General features: G+C 37.3%; 1 protein-coding gene across 1 annotated transcript in view; it reads right to left on the minus strand.

Annotated features, from left to right (window-relative positions):
* Positions 1–17,344, minus strand: part of LOC136813074 (uncharacterized) — a 48,391-nt gene that overhangs the window by 19,567 nt on the left and 11,480 nt on the right. The window contains exons 4-6 of the mRNA XM_067069601.1: positions 16,191–16,528; positions 9,517–10,507; positions 928–9,167 (exon numbers count right to left, since the gene is read on the minus strand). Coding sequence (XP_066925702.1) covers positions 928–9,167; positions 9,517–10,507; positions 16,191–16,528 — 9,569 coding nt within the window. The remainder of the gene's footprint in view (positions 1–927; positions 9,168–9,516; positions 10,508–16,190; positions 16,529–17,344) is intronic.

The raw sequence follows: 17,344 nt of genomic DNA on the forward strand, positions 1-17,344 counted from the left end.
CAAAGTTAATTTCGCAATTCTGTTTCTAACAAAGTAGATATATTTTCAAAAAGACTCAAACTGAAGGTTCACACAACATATAATTTTCGAAGATCAATTTAAAAAGAACCTTGACAGGTCTTCTCAAAAGAAGAAAATTTGGTAGAAAAAATCTTTTTCCATATCTTTTCGAATACTGTACACAAAGTGGCTGTGCAAAGTAACGTAGCCAGAAAGAAGTGTATCGTCTATACAGGATAGCAGAATTTTATGACACCTTAATTATCTTTTTATCCTATCAATAGATCATAACCCTGTCGTAAAAATCTGCTCTTCTACACAAACTTCAACACCCTCTTGATGGTTAAACTATTACAGTGCCGTAGCAACTGGGGGGGGGGCAAGGGGGGGCTATGCCACCCCAATAATTTTTTCAAAAATGGTTATTTTACAAAATGCAAAGTTTTTTCTTTTTTAATTTGTCATAATTGTCTTTTATGTGCATGTTTTGAGTGTGTTTTCAAGCAATCTAGAGCTCAAATTTTCAAAATCCCCCCCTCGGGCCAAACCATGGTTGGCCCTCGCGGTGTCACCAAATTTCAGACCCCCCCCCAATAAGAAAATGCTTCCTACGGCACTGTATTAACTCTTTTAGCACGGAGACTTTTTTGAAAAAGTGATTTTTTTTTGCAATTTTTTTCTTGTCAACTTTAAACTTCAAACTGGCGTTAAAGCTTGTAGCTTGCGAGCTGGGAGCTCGTTTTGGTACCGTTGGACAGCTATTTTTATATTCTTTCTAAAAGCATACGGTTTATGCCCTTTTAAATCAAGTTGTTAGGAGCTATGGCCTAGCGACGGGGACAGGTATTTTGCCCATTTTGGAACGCCAAAAGTCGTCTTCCGTGCCTGAAGGGTTAAACGCCAAACAAATGTTTTCACTCTATATACCTTTATCATTTGGTCAATCTCTTCTTTGTTATAAGCGGACTCAGATTCCTCTTCGATAATCCCTTCTCTCAATTTCCTCTTTTTGTTTTGTTGAACGATCGTTTCTAAATCCTTCTGCAATAGCCCTTCTTGGTAATTCTGATATTGATTTTGTATAAATTTTCCAAATGAGTGGACAGCATTGTGAGCAGTTGATTGAATAGCTGGACGAAGGAGCTCATGCCATAATATTTGGTTGATTTCATTTGTCAATTCTGCTTTGATTTGTTTGCATGTTCTGAATTGAAAATCCTTTATTTGTTGTTCTTTTAATTCAGGAGAGGCTGTTTCTAGTTCATACTGTAAGCGTTCTTCAATCTTTGAGCCAAGCTTTTCAATATAATTGCTAGCTTGATTTTTTATGGCCAATAAAGACTTGGCAGTTCCAGCATGTTTCATTACTTTACCAATGATAGTGGAAATTTGACCAATAGCTTTTGCATTACTTCCACCGGATATGCTCAACTTTTTAGCAGCTTGACCGAAACCTCGAGCAACACCACTTGCTGCTATCGTGGCAAACTTGATAATGAGTTGATGGATTCCATTTTGTTCTTCCTCTTTCATCATAGAGTTGGTTTGTTCAATAATTTGACCAGCTCTTTCAGGACCAACTTTTTTGCAAAGGGCATTCACAACATTCTTCAGTCTTTTATTTCCATCGACTTCCTTTTCAACGTCACTAATGCAAGTATTGATGACATTCTTGGTTGCCGACATCACTGCATCCTTCACCAAACGATCAATTGCAACATTTGTCAAACTCAAAGCTATAGCTTCCAATACTTTCTTTCCGATACGGCAACCAGCAGCTTTTAAAATCTTTTGATTGGTAAACTCTTTCAGAAGCGCTTCACCGGACAAATGCTTATAATATTCACCGCTCAATTTAAAACCATATTTATTGCATTTTGCACCTTTTGCCCAGTAAGCTCCCAAACCACATGAGACGACTGTAACAGCAACACTGAAGATCTTGTGCATTTTGTAGGCTTTCCAAGTGCAGTATCCAGTGGCAGCAGCTTCTATGGCAAACATCAGATCGCTGACACCTTCACTCATAAAACCAGAAGCGACAAACGTCATGGCACCAGCTGAGCAGACCTCGATAACAATTGCCACAACAATTTGTACCAAAGCAAGCAAGATAATGGCTGCTATCCTTGCTTTGAACCAGAAAGTCCTTTTCCGCTCTCCAAGTTTGATGGTGTGAGTAAAGCCGCTGTTCAAGATTACACTGAGGTCATTTTTCATTTGGTATTTAACATCTTCAGGAAACATAGAGGTGATTTCAATCAATCCACCATCAATGTCTTCAAGTTTATCAACGCTAGCTTTCCAACCATCGATGCACGAGATTAAACTATGCGTCAGTTGTTTTTTTTTCTGCTTGATTTTCTTTAGCTCTTCGTTCTTGGGTACGTTCAAAGCATAAAGTAGAGAGTCAGTGGCATAGTCCTTTGCTTCTGATGTCAAGTCAACTTTGTAATGATTTTTGATGATACTTTCAAAGTCGGTTGAAGGATGAACTTTACACTTTTCGATTATACCAAAGGACTCCAGATCACCTTCCAGTAAGAGATGAGGTGAATCCTCCAATAAGACTCTACCACCAGATTTGATGGTGTTCAACGCCAATCGATATTGAAAGTTCTTTTCCAGTACACCCATTACCTCGGCTTCATATTCAATATGTTTCGTCAATTTCACAATGGATCTATCAATGGTTGGTACTAGTAAATCACCGGTGTGTCTTTCAACGACTTGATTCTGGACCAAATCTTCAAATACTTCATTGGACATCTGTCTGGTGAATCCGTTGATGATAGTGAAAGAAGAATGGTGAAGGTTATCGTATTTTTTCATTCTGTTTAAGTAGCAGTCTTCCATTAATATCGCAGTCCTGGTGATTTTGATCCCTGCTTGTTCCAATAGTTCTTTACGATCAACGAAATCAAACTTTTCATCATAAAAGACGTCAACAGGGACCATAAGCAAAGATCCATCAGACATTTGTTCTTTCAAATTCTCATGCATAAAGATGACATTCTTCGATTGCTTTGGTTCTTGAAACAAGCGTTGATGCTCAAGCTCCATTCTTGACCTCACATCTCTTGGAATTTCCACCCAGCCGCCATCTTTCTCTTTGAGTTGTGACGGTTCCACTAAAGCATATTCTTTTATATTCGAGATAATGTTTGCGTCGGACATAACATCCCAAAACTCTTCGCTGGAAGGCAACACTTGTTTCAAATCACGTACGTCGAATGGAACATAACCTCTACAATTTGCGTTGAAACAAGCGAGTAAATCAAACTTCGACGGATACAATTTGGTAGAAATGAAGTTTTCAATATCTTTGTAATACAATGCGTATTTCTCTTGCAGCAACTTTTTATATTGTCCATGAGGTAGTTGCTTGATGACAGCGCTGGACAATATGTCATTATTCTTCAAAAGCTGAAATAGTTTCAAAGCCTGTGGAAATTCGATACTCAACTCAGTGGAAAATTTCATAGCGGTTGCCTCATGTCCTAAGATGTCAATAATAGATGTAATCATGGTATTGAAGACTTGGATAACCTGTTGTTTTTGTTCTTTATAACCTTCACATTTTAAGAAAGTGAATTTCTGGTTCTGATACACTTTACTGATGGCTGTTATGATGGCTGAGTTGGATGAAATGCGTTCAATCTTCTCCTCTACCATACGCAAAACTTCTTTGAGGTTCTCCTTCACTTTAACCCATTCTTCTCTTCCATTCTTACAAATATCGCCATAACATTTGTAGTATAGTGCAATTTCTGAAAAATGTCGATCCCTCTCAATTAAGTTATTAAGGATGCATTCAGCATCATCATATTTTTTCTTTGATAGCAAATGCTGTGCAAGTTTTATACGGCCTGCAGGGTTTTTTATTAAATGTTCGTAGGAAGCAGTACGATTCTGCATGGGTCTCAGAAATTGGTCGATTTTAGCATACTTTATGGCTTGTCCCAGACTCTTTTCATCTTGATTTGATCCTTTAGAAACAATCTCGTCTAGCCAAAATGCCCAATTATCCAAACAACTTTGTAGCACGATAGTCTTTTCTTCATTTTCGATCGTTTTGGTCGTGTTCAAGTGTCTCTTTAAGCCTCTGTACGCCTTGGTAAATTTCTCGAAATGTTTCTCTTCGTGTTGTGTAACATTTTCATATTTCCTTTTGATGGAACTAACCCGAACACCTTCTTCTTCTTGTCGATCAATTTTCATATCTATAGCTCTCAAAATACAAGAAATGTCGCTCTCGCCATCTACTTGATCACATTGTTCGCTCAAACAAATAATTTCACCACTTCCATTTTGTCCTTTCCTTGCAGCCCTCCCAAAAGCTTGTTGCTCAACTCGCAAGTTCTTTGGCATGTATGAAATAATGACATGTAATCCACCCTTGTTACTCATATTTTGACCGATTTTCAAATCAGTCCCGCGACCAGCAAGGTTTGTTGCAACCATGATTTTACAAGCTGTAATCTCTGTTTCGTTGGATTTGAAATTTTCGTAACTGTGCTTGTACACTTCTAATTCAGGTGTCTTTTTTAGGAGGTGTTTGGAGATTTTATCGGCATATTTCACTGAATCGCAAATAATCAACACAGGTCGTTGTTGAAGCTTTTTCTCCAGCATCGATCTTTCGATTGAGTCCAACCATTGGTCTTCATTCGTGAAAGCCATACTTGGATATTCTTTAAATTTTGATGGTTTAAATGATGGGATAGTTGCGTATTCAACAGAATAAATTTCCTTCAGTAAATCGCGGTCTACCTCTGATCCTAAGGTGCCTGTCAAGCCAAAGATTTTGTCATTGTATTTACGAAAGAATGACACGTTCGACATGAATACTGCTTTGAGACTTTCGAAGGAGATTCGACAACAATGTTTCAATTGAAGGAATTGGTGAAGACCTTGGCTCCATTGGGAATTATATTGTTCCATACCAGTATCTTTGTCAATTATGATGATATTATTATCGTGGAAAGTGTTTTTTCCCTCACTGCGATCTACATCAATGATATAATGATCATTTTGTGCCATGAAACGCGCTGAAAATGCATTGGAAACCCAATCATGGAGATGCAGGTCCACAAAATCTTTGAGATATGAGGGTATGTATAAATCTGTTCCGCGTCGGACCACATCTTTCATTTGCTTGATCAACATCACTTTCTGCTCTTTGGTGAGCTCACTAACGATTTGTATTTTGTTGTCCTCAAGATGTCCAGATTTGAGTTGGTCCACATCTATAATACTACCGTCTTCCTTGATAACATTCCTCCTTATGAGCAGATTCCAAATTTCTTCCACGCAATCTTTGCCAACAATCTTTTCTACATTTTTCACCAGGATTCGTTCATTCATCGAAGATCGAATACATTCCATGATTTGTTGAATATCCTCCTCCGAACCAATCACACACTCAGCATGCACAAAGTTCCAAATGGAAACATACAAGTCCTCCAGATTCTCCAATCCTGGAATATTATGAGAGAGATAGAGGACGTTTTGCCCTTTATCAAGAAGCATGCTATCCACTTCATCAACAATGACAATCCCGTTCTTTCTGCTTCCAACTCCCACTTCTTGGTCATAAAATTCATCGAGAAGAATATCCCTTTGAAATGCACCAATTTCACCATAGATGACTTGCTTCTTGGCATAAACATTTTTCCGTTGTTCAAGCGATTCATCACAATTATGGCCAACACTGATGTTAAATAAACTGTACAAACGTTCATTCTCCTTTGCATCTCTTTTCGCTAACACAGGTGAACTGGTGATGATGTCCACATTTTGTCCAGAAAGAGCATAGTAAATACTCAATACAGCTATGATGATGGATTTGCCCTCACCGGTCGACAGTTGCTGCAACATGCCTTTGTGATGTTTCTCTGAAATCAAAAATAACATGACAGCTAATTTCTGTGTATATCGGAGTTCGAAATCATAGATTTCTTTGACAGCCATGTTAATTTCGGCAAGTCTTTTGATGTCTGGTGTTTTGTTAGAGTATGATGATCTTCTGTATTGCTTGTTGAATGATAACTCAAGAAAGGCTTCCGACATTGCGTGTAGACCAGTTTTCAAGTCTCCTGATTTGTTAAATCTTTTTCCAAGAACAGGCTTCATTGATGCTTGTTGCATCCTTGGTTGGTTCGAGACCTGGAGATCCAATTGGTCCCATTCGAGCACATTTCTTTTAGCAATATCTAAGTAATCTTTGTTCATTGATGTGTTGGTGTCATTTTTTATCAGTTCAGTCAAATCATCCAAACTTCTCTCTTTATCTTTGAAAGTGTCAAATTTATCGGTCAAAAAGTCCATCCATTGATGGAAGGAAGTAGATTTTTCTTCAAAGACGTCTTTATCTAAAATCCAGTAACCGTTGACAAAATTTTGGAGCATTCTTAGTAGAGCATAGCAACCTATGTTTGAAAAGGTGCTCAATAAGTTGATCATCATGTCAGGCAGCTGGTGACCATAGGTATTCCTCAGCTCTGTCAAATGATAAAGGGCGTTCAGTTCTTGGCTGTCGTTTTTCCAAACCACGTTTAGCTTTTCTAGATGTTTGACCATTGCCAGCCATTGAAGATGGTTAGGCCATGTGGAAAGAGTATTGTTCTGCATCCGATGTTTCAATTCTTGATCAATCTCAATGTCTTCGCATAATTTCAAGATAGTGTCGATATCTTCACAAGTCACTTTTTCGTCTTCACCTTGGTCTTGCAATCGTTGATTAACCCATATCATTGCTGGTTGATTGGTGATTGGACGAAGTGTATTGCACTTGAATTGGAACTCCTCAAGTAGAGACATATCCAAACGATTTTGAAGTTGGAGTGTGAGAATTTCACGAGCCCATGCTTTGACAGGGTGTGCATAGACCAAAAGAAGTATGTCGTTGATATCATACACATCTACATAATCAAACGTAAACAAAATGAACCATTTGATGGTTTCCTGGTTACCGACCAATTCGCCATTCTTTAAACGGTACAATAGGGCCTTTAGAAGAATCAATACGTCACATTGATTTATCTTCAAAAATTGAAGCTGTTGAATATAAGTTGCTAAAGTAGAGGTAACACCGTTTACCTTTTCAAGATCCATACAGAGCTGTTCGATTTGCTTAAAGATGGCGAGATCATTTGATGTTTCAATCCCTTCATCAGAATATTGATCAGATTGTTCTATTGTCCTGTCGCTATGGTTACTGTTCTCAGCAACTTCACGTGGTTCTTGAAATTCTACATCATCTACAGTATCTCCATCGTTCTCACTTCTTTCTTTTTCTTGGTCTCTATGGAAACGCTCGAAGAACCCTGCCAGCTTGGTGTTTGTGAGCACTTTATACATCTCATCTGTTTCATCCAAAACCTCATTGAATTCAAAGAGAACTTGTTGCTGTTGGACGTCCAAATCGCAATCATCCACATCATCCATGTTGGTGTCCATCATCCTCGAAAGTAATTGGCAATATGAATTTCGAATCTTTTTATCAATCAATTTGTCGTGCTTCTTACTTTCTTTCATCCATCTTTTTAACCACTTAATGATCATTTTATCCAGCTTTTCCCTTGTTTGGCGAATTGTGATCAACTTCTCACGTTGAAACAATGTTTCAAGAATATCATCCAAATGATAAAGCAATCCTCTTTGGTGGAGTACATCTTTATTTCGTGTTGTTTCATCCTTCTTTGAAAAGATCGGTCTAACACTGAATCTGCTCTCCTCCTCTTTGACGTTAAAGAAACTTTCTTGATCTTCTTCTTTAAAATGATTGATAAAATTGAAGCATTCGATTACATCATTGTTGTCAATATTGAAAACATTGCCTTTGACGTTGACGAAGAAGTCACGAAGAAAGTTGTCAGTACATTCCAAAAATTCTGCACATTCAAAGATCTGTTCCAGATATGTGACAAACTCAATTGAACTTGTTGAATTGTTTTGCGAATCCACCACAGTTTTAATCACCACAGGAATACTCGGATACTTATCCACTGATAGCTTCATGAATTCATTGATCTGTTCTGTGACATCTTTAGCTGTTCCCTTTGAGCTATTCTTTCTAGTGGTTGATTTGATTTTTTGCAATTTGTTTTTGCCAGGATGAAGATTGGTAAATGCTGCATCCGATTGGAAATTAGCAAGTATATTCTTGTCTTCTTGGTGCACTACATTCACATTCCATTCACCAACGAATGAAGAATCAAAAGATTGATCAAAGAAATCCATCTCTTCGTTCCTCTCTTTAATGATCTCTTGATGTAACTGGGCCATTTGTTCCTTATCAACGGGTGCATTTCGACGGACTTGTTGTTGTTTTTCTCTCCTCTTTATTTTTCCTTTGATTCCATCTGATTCGTAAGAATGTGTTGGTGTCTCGTGGATTTCACAAGAAGCATATTTCTCATGATAACAGCAATACACCGATTCATTTGTCGCATTGGTAGAATATTTGATTAATAAATTCCCATGATAATAAATTATGTCTTGTTTAGATGTCATTTCGATGCGAAGATTATCAGGACCATGGATTCCGTTACGTCCACCTTTCCCTCCGCGACCATCTTTGCCAGCAGTTCCGTCTCCCCCTCTAGTGGCTTCCTCTTTTGGCCAACCTTTCTTCTTTTTATTGGGCCAACTGATGTCAATTTTTCCAGCGTATCCACCGGATCCTTGGAGGCCACATTGTCCACCATCACCACCGCTTGTCCCTTTTGTACCAGGGTTCCCCTTCACCATAAGGTAGCTGTACCGATTCGGCAACCAAAAATAGAGACAAACAATTATTTCATGATCATTTTCATCAATCTCAATTTTGCCTTCCGTGTGAAAGTTTAATCCTCTGAAAGTAGAATGCTTTGTCGTCGTTTGTTTCAAACGTTTGTCAATTTCTCTTCTTGCGTTTCCTGATTTATAGCCAGCATATCTTGCAATCGAAGGAAACTCCCTTTCAAAGCATGCCTTGGTGAGTCCACTTCCATCTTCTCCTTGTCTCCCATTCTTCCCATCGCCACCATCTTGACCATTAGAACCGTTACCACCGTTGGAAATAATTCTCAGAGATTCGCCATTCACCAGGCTGTTTGTTTTGATGTAAACATTCCCTCCACTTTGACCATTCTCTCCATTTCCACCAGCACTGCCATCATCTCCTACAACAAAAATAAAAATGAAAGAATTCAAAGAAAGTAATAAAGGTCACCCAGAATCCGTATTGTTCCGAAACGAAAGAAGCTATTCCATTGGTTAAAAGTGACGCTCAAAAGTGACGCTAGTTCGAAAATTGACCAATAGAACAGCTTCATTTGGTTCCGGAACAATACGGAACCGTCACGTGTGAACATGGCCTAAAGCTCAAGCTTCCCATTTAATGGTCTTTTTGCTTGATGTGAGTTCATCGCAATTTCCTGCCATGCCCCTAAGATTATCCTAAGACTATCCTATCATTTGAAATCTTTAATAGGGAAAGAGATGTTATTTTTTCAAAGTTTGTGTTCATACCATAATCCTTTCCTTCCTTAGCTTTCTTCCCATCCCACTTGTCCACACCGTCTGCACCGGATAAATCAAACCTAAAAGATGATTTTGATGCATCATAATCTTGCACTTTTATCTCATCCGCCAAAATAATAAGATTGATCCCCGGAAGAACGAGATTCGCGTCCACAACAAGGTAACATGAAGAAACAACAACAAGCTCGTCATATTGACCGTCAAAACTTTGGATAGCCGTAACGACTTCACTTATGCCAATATATTCCTTGACGATGGATAGATGTCTTTCTGTTAGGTCACATTTGATTTGTGTATTGAATAGGTGAATGTGATGATACATTTGTTGAATGAACCATTCGCTCGTCTCAGTCCCCTCAGCCGCATCCATGGACTTTACAAAATCCATTTCGTCAATTTCCAATGTGCTCTGAGCATTGTTACTAAGCCAAGAGTATAAACAGCCTTCTCTTAACCCTCGGCTGTTAATTTGAACTTCATACATCTCTCCTAATTTATAATCGTATTGCTCCTTTAGGAAGTTTTGAAATTTGAGTAAAAACCGTTGACAGTCTTGTTGAAGCGAAGTAATAAATTTGCTAAGGTGTAGCTCACATATCAAAGACAGCCGTGTTAATAAATCTGCTTCGTTCTTTTTCGAAAAGATTTTGCCCGACCAGCAATGTTTAATGAGTTGGATTCCTTTGACGTCCTGAAAAGTGATCATCATTTGTTTATTGACGCCAAATGATTTACGTCTCCATTTCTTGATCGAATTCACGTTTACAGATTCGATGCCTTGCTGGAGATGTCGAAGAAACATTTCTAGTACACTTGTTGTGTATTCTTCTCTGATGAAGTTTTTTTCTGAATTTGTGAGAACATTGCTATCAAAATACTTTTCAATTTTGGAGAGAACTTCATCCAAATGAAGCTTTGTGTCATTGACAGAGCGTGTAATGAATTCCTCGATCATTTCTTTGTTTTCTTCCATTTGTTCCTATGGTTACAAAATATACTAAATAATACATTGTTTACCGATTAATTGTTTCGACAAACCAAATCACTTTTTGATTGGCTGGCGCTGACTGATAAGCAACTTTTAGCCAATTAAAAAGCAAATTGGTTTGGCAACTTGAAATTTTGCTGGCTTTTTAACACCAAGCGTAAAATAAGTCCAAATTTTTGGAAACAAATCGAATAAAATGCTAACATGCTTATACTTAAAATGTTTGAAATTTCGTTAAAAATAAAATTCGTTGTAAAAAAGCTTCTTTGCACATTTTTGAAATCGTTTTTATGGGTCCCGTCAACGGGCGGCGGGGGGGGGGGGGGGCAAGGGGTCATGGCCCCTCACTTTTTACCAAGAAAAGCTATTTTGAAAACCTTCTATATTAAAGTCTATTCACGATAAGTGTGCACTCTTTTTTCATTTACCAATAACTTTTGAAGGAATTCTTCAATCTTTATAAATTTGGTATCATTGGAAAGATATTAGTGAGTGGAACAATTTGAAATAAAAAAATCTTTAAAAAGATTCTAAAAATGAAGATGAAAATGAAGAAGAAAAAAATGAAGATCTTGTAGAAAAGTGCTATAACTTTCATTTTCACTGAAGTGAATCCTTAATCATCGAACGTCATCACTGTGAAAAAAATTCTCTAAAATAATCATTCAGTCAAAAGATATCAAACAAAGTTAGAAGCTGATTGAAGTCTAAAAACCCTGTTTTCTGCAGTTTTTTGCTGTTTTTGGGGGTCAATCACTTATGAACTTTGTATCATAACTTTATATTGAATAAATATTCTAATAAAATTTCTTCACAGTGATTATCTCCTAAGATCAATGAATCTCTCTAGTGAAAATGAAAGTTATAGCACTTCTCTACAAGATCTTCATTTTTTTCTTCTTCATTTTCATCTTCATTTTTAGAATCTTTTTAAAGATTTTTTTATTTCAAATTGTTCCACTCACTAATATCTTTCCAATGATACCAAATTTATAAAGATTGAAGAATTCCTTCAAAAGTTATAGGTAAAAGAAAAAAGAGTGCACACTTATCGTGAATAGACTTTAATTGAGTTTATGAAAAATTTCTGTAACGCTAGCCCAGTAACATATTAAGGTTTCTAAAATTTGAACGCCGCGGCTGGAAAACCTATCCTCCTTCGATACAAAAAGTCTCGCGCTAAGTTTGACAAGCGTAGAAAACTCGGATTAGAGAAGACTCTACACTGCTATTTGTAAACGAAAAAAGTTCTGACGTCAATTTCATGAAAAAGTACTGCGACGTCACGAAGTTTCAAATAAAAAGGTGTGGCATTTTTGTTGCACGATTTCGAATTATTTTATATCAACACACGCAACAAAATCCAACATTGTTGTTTGATGATTAAACTTCGTCTAACATTATTTAAAAAGGTTTCAATGTTGGTTGCAATGCATATGCACCGGTCTTAAGCTGTCCGCATGTGAAGCCAACAAATGGGAAAACCTTCAGTGCTCAATCGCAAAGCGTGAGCCTCTCCTTCACAACTAAGGCTTTTTCTTTCCTAGAAGCAACCCTCTCACCACCTCAGCCACCTTTGGGCGTCTGCAACGACGGGTACTCTCGATAATTTTGACAGGGTCACTATGGCATTTCATTGAACACAAACTTCCGTTATCTTAAAAAGACATATCATCGAGGCTTACAGACATAAAATTTTGACTAATGTAGAAAGTTTAGAAGTATAATTTTTATTATTTTATTCGGCATTTTAAGCCAAAACGATGTCAGGAATTAACCCACATTATAGTATTTTAAAGGCTTTTGATGTGCAAGCAAAACCGTTAACCGGCGTTTGCGACGACGGGAACCGTCTAGTTGTTACATGAATTATTTTAAAACTGACTCTAAATGGGCCCTAAAATAGCACTTTGAACCCCTCAAAATTCAAAAGTTTTGTCCGTTGCCCAACATTTCACTCCTACATGTGGCCCCCTCACTTCAACCTTCAAGCCGGGATCCATGCATTTATACGTAGACGAGAACAATTTTAAATTTATTGTTCTATAATAATATTGATTTTCAAAAAGAAAGGTTTGGAAAAACTTGATTTATAAGCAAGAGAAGACAAGCACGATGAAATCAAAATTAAAGGGAAGAATTCTCATTAAAAGTTTGACTCTATCCCTCCCGGGTGACGTATCTTTTAACCATATTTTGAAAAAGATTTTTGTGACAAAAATGATCAGAAAGCAGAAAGGGCGTCATTCCCAAATTACACCATACCGGCGACCAGACGTCTGAGACGGCTCTGCAATTAGATTTTTTTCTCGCCTCGCTTGCGTTATTATATTTGCCGTAGTTCGTGACGTTTAGGAAAACTTTGATGCCAAGATAAGCGGAGTGAAATAATAGACATGACACGAGATTCGTCGAAAAAAGGCAGCCCGAGGTGGGGGGGGGGGGTACTTAGGCAAGAGAAGGGTATGGGTATGTGCCGGCCTTAAAGGTGCCTTTTTTGAAACATGGCAGTTTGAAAAATTGGAAAATCAAACTTCAGTCCCACTAAGAATCGGAAAAATAGGAAAATTTCAACTTTTTACCCCCAGAAAGATAGAAATTTGGTCAAATTAGTTCCAAAAAGTGAATTAAAATTCACACAATTTCCCTTGTTTCTTCTCCTCTTTATTCTTCTAAGGGTCCGAGGGGCAGGGTCGAAAGTCAGCTTGCAACTATAGTCCCCCCCGAAAGGCAGCTAGGACACGCAGACAAAAAAGCGTGACAGCGCAATTTTATGTTGTTTTTTATAAAATAACTTCGTTATAACTTCGATAACTTTTCAAATTCAATAATGACTTAGATTTACAGCAAAATAATTATCGACATACAGGGTGTCCCTAATTAAAGTATCGAGTTTGAACAAGCGATTGAGTAGAAAGTTTTATGTGCGTGTTCACAAAATTGTATTTTAAGCTCTCCCTCTTTTTTCTTTGTCATTACGATTAATTTATACGTTGTAACTACCTTTTGTAATAAGCCTGTGTGATGGAGAACGTTCTTATATTTTAGCGATAACACACACAAACTTTTCTACTCAATCGCATGTTCAAACTCGATACTTTAATTAGGGACACCCTGTAGATGCTTTTTACGAAGAAAGAACTCTAGTTTTTACCGCCTTTGGAATGTATTTTTAATGTTGCTGTTATTCTAACAAACTTGTCTTGTGATATGTTTTATTTAATATTTGTTCTTTTCTTTAACCTTTCCAGCGCGCTGTTTTTAATATTTTCACGCTGTCTGCGCGCAACTTTTTTTGAGAAAACGCGGGGTTTGGGAAATTTGCCATAACTCAAGAACTAGAAATCTTTTGGCAAAAAGTAAACTATCCCTGAAAAGCTAATTAAGTTTTGCAGCTTTTAGGTTGGGTACAAGTTCAATTAAAGTATTCTAACTTAAATGGTAGCTTTACATACACCAATGCTTTTTTCCTCATTTTTCGACAATGTCACTTTTTTGGCATTTTTCACTTTCTATGCAAAAAAAAGTGGGGGAAAGTTAATTATAAAATCTTTCTTTACTATTTTATCAATATATACTTACTCATGAAGCCATATACCAAAAATTAGCATCCAAAAACAATTCTACTGGTCACAAGGGCTTTTCAAACATTGTTCACTTTTCTCCAAAATCAGTGTTTTTCCGTCTGCCATCTTGAATCAGTGTTTTTATTTGAAAAGTGCTGACTCACACCGTGATCATAACATTACATCATTATATATCAACGGAAAGCTTAGACTCTCTACTTTCTTTTTCTTTATTTTTCAACGATCAGAAAGCAAGCCAATTAAAGATATTGCGCGAGAAAGACATGCCTATCAAATTGCGTATATGTACGGCATTCGGAACGTCTCAAGGACGTATATGTACGGCATTCGGGTCCAAAAGGTTAACAGATTCTGTTTAAAAGATTTTCTTTTGTTTTGAAAAGAATTCGAATGTCTCTAATCAAATAAGGTCGTTAATTGCATTCGAAAACATAAAACAAAAAAAAAGAAAGATGTCTAATCTATCAATCAAAACAAAGTCTTTATGAAACGGCGCGAATCTGATTTAACACATTTGTGGAGCAAGAAGCAAAAGTCATATTTTAGAAGAACAAAAACATTGGGTGCGAAAACGAAAGTAGCACAGACAGAAAGACAGAAAACAAAATGACATACAGACTACCACTATTAATATATAGATAAACATCGCGTTAGATTCTACTAGAAAATAATGTCTAAAAAAACGTAAATTCCCTATGAAAATGGTATATTTCGCACAGTTGAAAAAATTCAGCATTTTTAATTTGCTAGATTTGTATTTTGAATACTGTATCATTCGTGACATTACGTAAAGAAAAGAATGAAAAATAACACTTTGACCATCGTGATTTCACCCTAAGTCGAGGTAAAAATTTTCAAATTTAATTTTATTTTAACCGGTAAAAGACTTTCCAAACATTTCAAATATTCACCCTCTAAAAACTATCCACCCATTTCCAAAAACGACCCATGGAAGCTAAATAGTGCATTATTTTAATTCACCTGTGAGATCTACCACCAGTGCATTTCAAAAATAAATCCATGAAAACTACTACCAGTGCATTATTTGAATTCCTCTGTGAAGTCTATCAGTCCATTTCGAAAATTTGCCGTGGAAACTGCTAGTGCATTTTCAAAATTGCCCGGTGTCAGAGATTGCAGCCAACCTCGTTCCTAGCGTACTATCAGCTTTTTCGACGTTTTTTGATGGGCGCCAGATACTGTCTAGTCTACGAGTAAAATTGCGTAATCAAAAATGAAAACGTCAGATTTTATTTGTTCTTTGATTTTGAAGCCATTGCAGTGTAGTACATTTTTCTAACTTCAAATCATTTTATGACGTATTGTTCCCCCTCTCAGAGGGGGAACTCGACAAGCCAGTTCCAGGGTATTCTCTGGCGTCCACCAGTAACAAAAATAAAACCTGGGATACACGGGGACGAGGTTGGGCTTTTCACGGTTCAAAAAAGGGTGTAAAAATGGCTCTTCCACCATAAATCCACCCAAAAGGTCACCATGAATTTTTTCGATTTTTTTCTGTGCTTAAGCTTTTGACTGCTTTTGAATTATATAGTGATTTTATACTCGTTGAAAAGATAAGCTCCAACTGAACAATTTCAATATAAGAAATGTGGGAAACTTCAAAAATGAAGATGAAAAATGAAAAAAATAATATCATTTTTTCCAACGAAAGCAACCGTTTGGGCGGTCAAAATCTAGTTTTTACCATACTTGCTCATGAGGTTTTGTCTCTAAGTGAAAACGCAAAGAAGTTACTACTTTACCGTGCACTATTTTATTTTCGTGGTAGACTAGCAAACTAGTTAATTAATCATGTCAGAGAGCGAAAAATATTGGCAGGCCGACGTATGTTGAAAAATGAGCTGCGTAGGAGATCGAGTAAATTTTGAAGAGAAGGTACTGATTAACAACCCCTACCGCCGACATTTTTTCCCTTCCCGCTAACCTAACTCCGACGCTCATTTTTCCCGCGCAATATCCTCCCAAACCCGGTTGGTTTACCATCAAGATTCTACTGTATACCAGTACAGCTAAGGGATTGAAAACATGAATAAATATAGCAAAGGATAAAAGAAACAATTTCAAACCTGCGGATCATTTTTGTTATGAATCATAAATACCAAGCTGGCCATTTTGTATAGGTTCTTCTCTTTTAAAATATCAATATCTTCGCACATGCCAGGTAACAACGAGATGTTAATAGAGCTTTGTAAAGCTAGCTTGGCTCGGACGTAAGCATAGCAAATTGAAATACGGGTGTCTTCCTTTTGGCGAAAAACAATATCTCGTATATCATATTCGTCGACATTTACAAGATGGTTGAGAGCACGTTCCTTGACGTTCTCATTGTGAGATTGATGAGAATGTAAAATGTAAATCGTGTTTGTGAAGTGGTGAACAATCACCGAAATGTAATGAGATCCACCTGAAACAAGAAAATCCGGTTCAAATAATACGTGAACGTTGCATATAATACAATAATGACCGGTTAGTGAGGGCTGTACTGAGAAATCTTGCCCGAGGTCAAGTAACGACCGAGCTTGCTATCAAAATTGCTCAAAACAAGGCAAAATAGAACAAATTTACGCTGTCATACGCCAAAATAAGTTCCCGCCAAAATTAGAAATTTTTAGGATTTTTGCTGCACGCCAAAATTAGTTCCCGCCAAAATAAGTTCCCTTAAGGTATTTCGCAGGTCTATTGACCTCTATGAAACAAGAATTTTTCTTCCATTCCTTGACTAGACGTTCTTTGAAGACGTCCACTGATGGTGCTTCAACAACGTCATTTGTAAGACCATTCCAAGGTTCGACACTTCTATAGAAGAGGGAATTGGTTTGGTAGCCCCTCAAGCCATCATCTGCAAAGTTTCTTTGAAGCTCATAATTATGTTGACGTCGTGGTCGTGAGCGAAGAACGAAATTTGAGGATCTTGAAGTTTCATCGTAAACGTGAAGATTTTTGAACACCTCTACCATATCTCCGATTTGTCGTCTGGTTTTTAGGCTTGGCAGGTTGAGAAGCCGCAATCGATTTTCGTAAGAGTAGTTCTTGTAGCAGCTATCCAGTCGTGTAGCTCTTCGTTGGACACCCTCGATTGCATTGATATGTTTGATCAGCTTTGGAGACCAGACTACTTGTGCGTATTCCAGATGGGGTCTGACGAACGCAATGTAAAGTTTTCGGAACATTTCTGGTAAAAGGAATTCGAAACTCCTGCTGATCAAGCCGATGATTGAAT

Source organism: Clytia hemisphaerica, unplaced genomic scaffold (genome assembly GCF_902728285.1).
Source record: "Clytia hemisphaerica strain Z4C2 unplaced genomic scaffold, Clytia hemisphaerica genome assembly, whole genome shotgun sequence".
Classification (NCBI taxonomy): Eukaryota; Metazoa; Cnidaria; class Hydrozoa; order Leptothecata; family Clytiidae; genus Clytia; species Clytia hemisphaerica.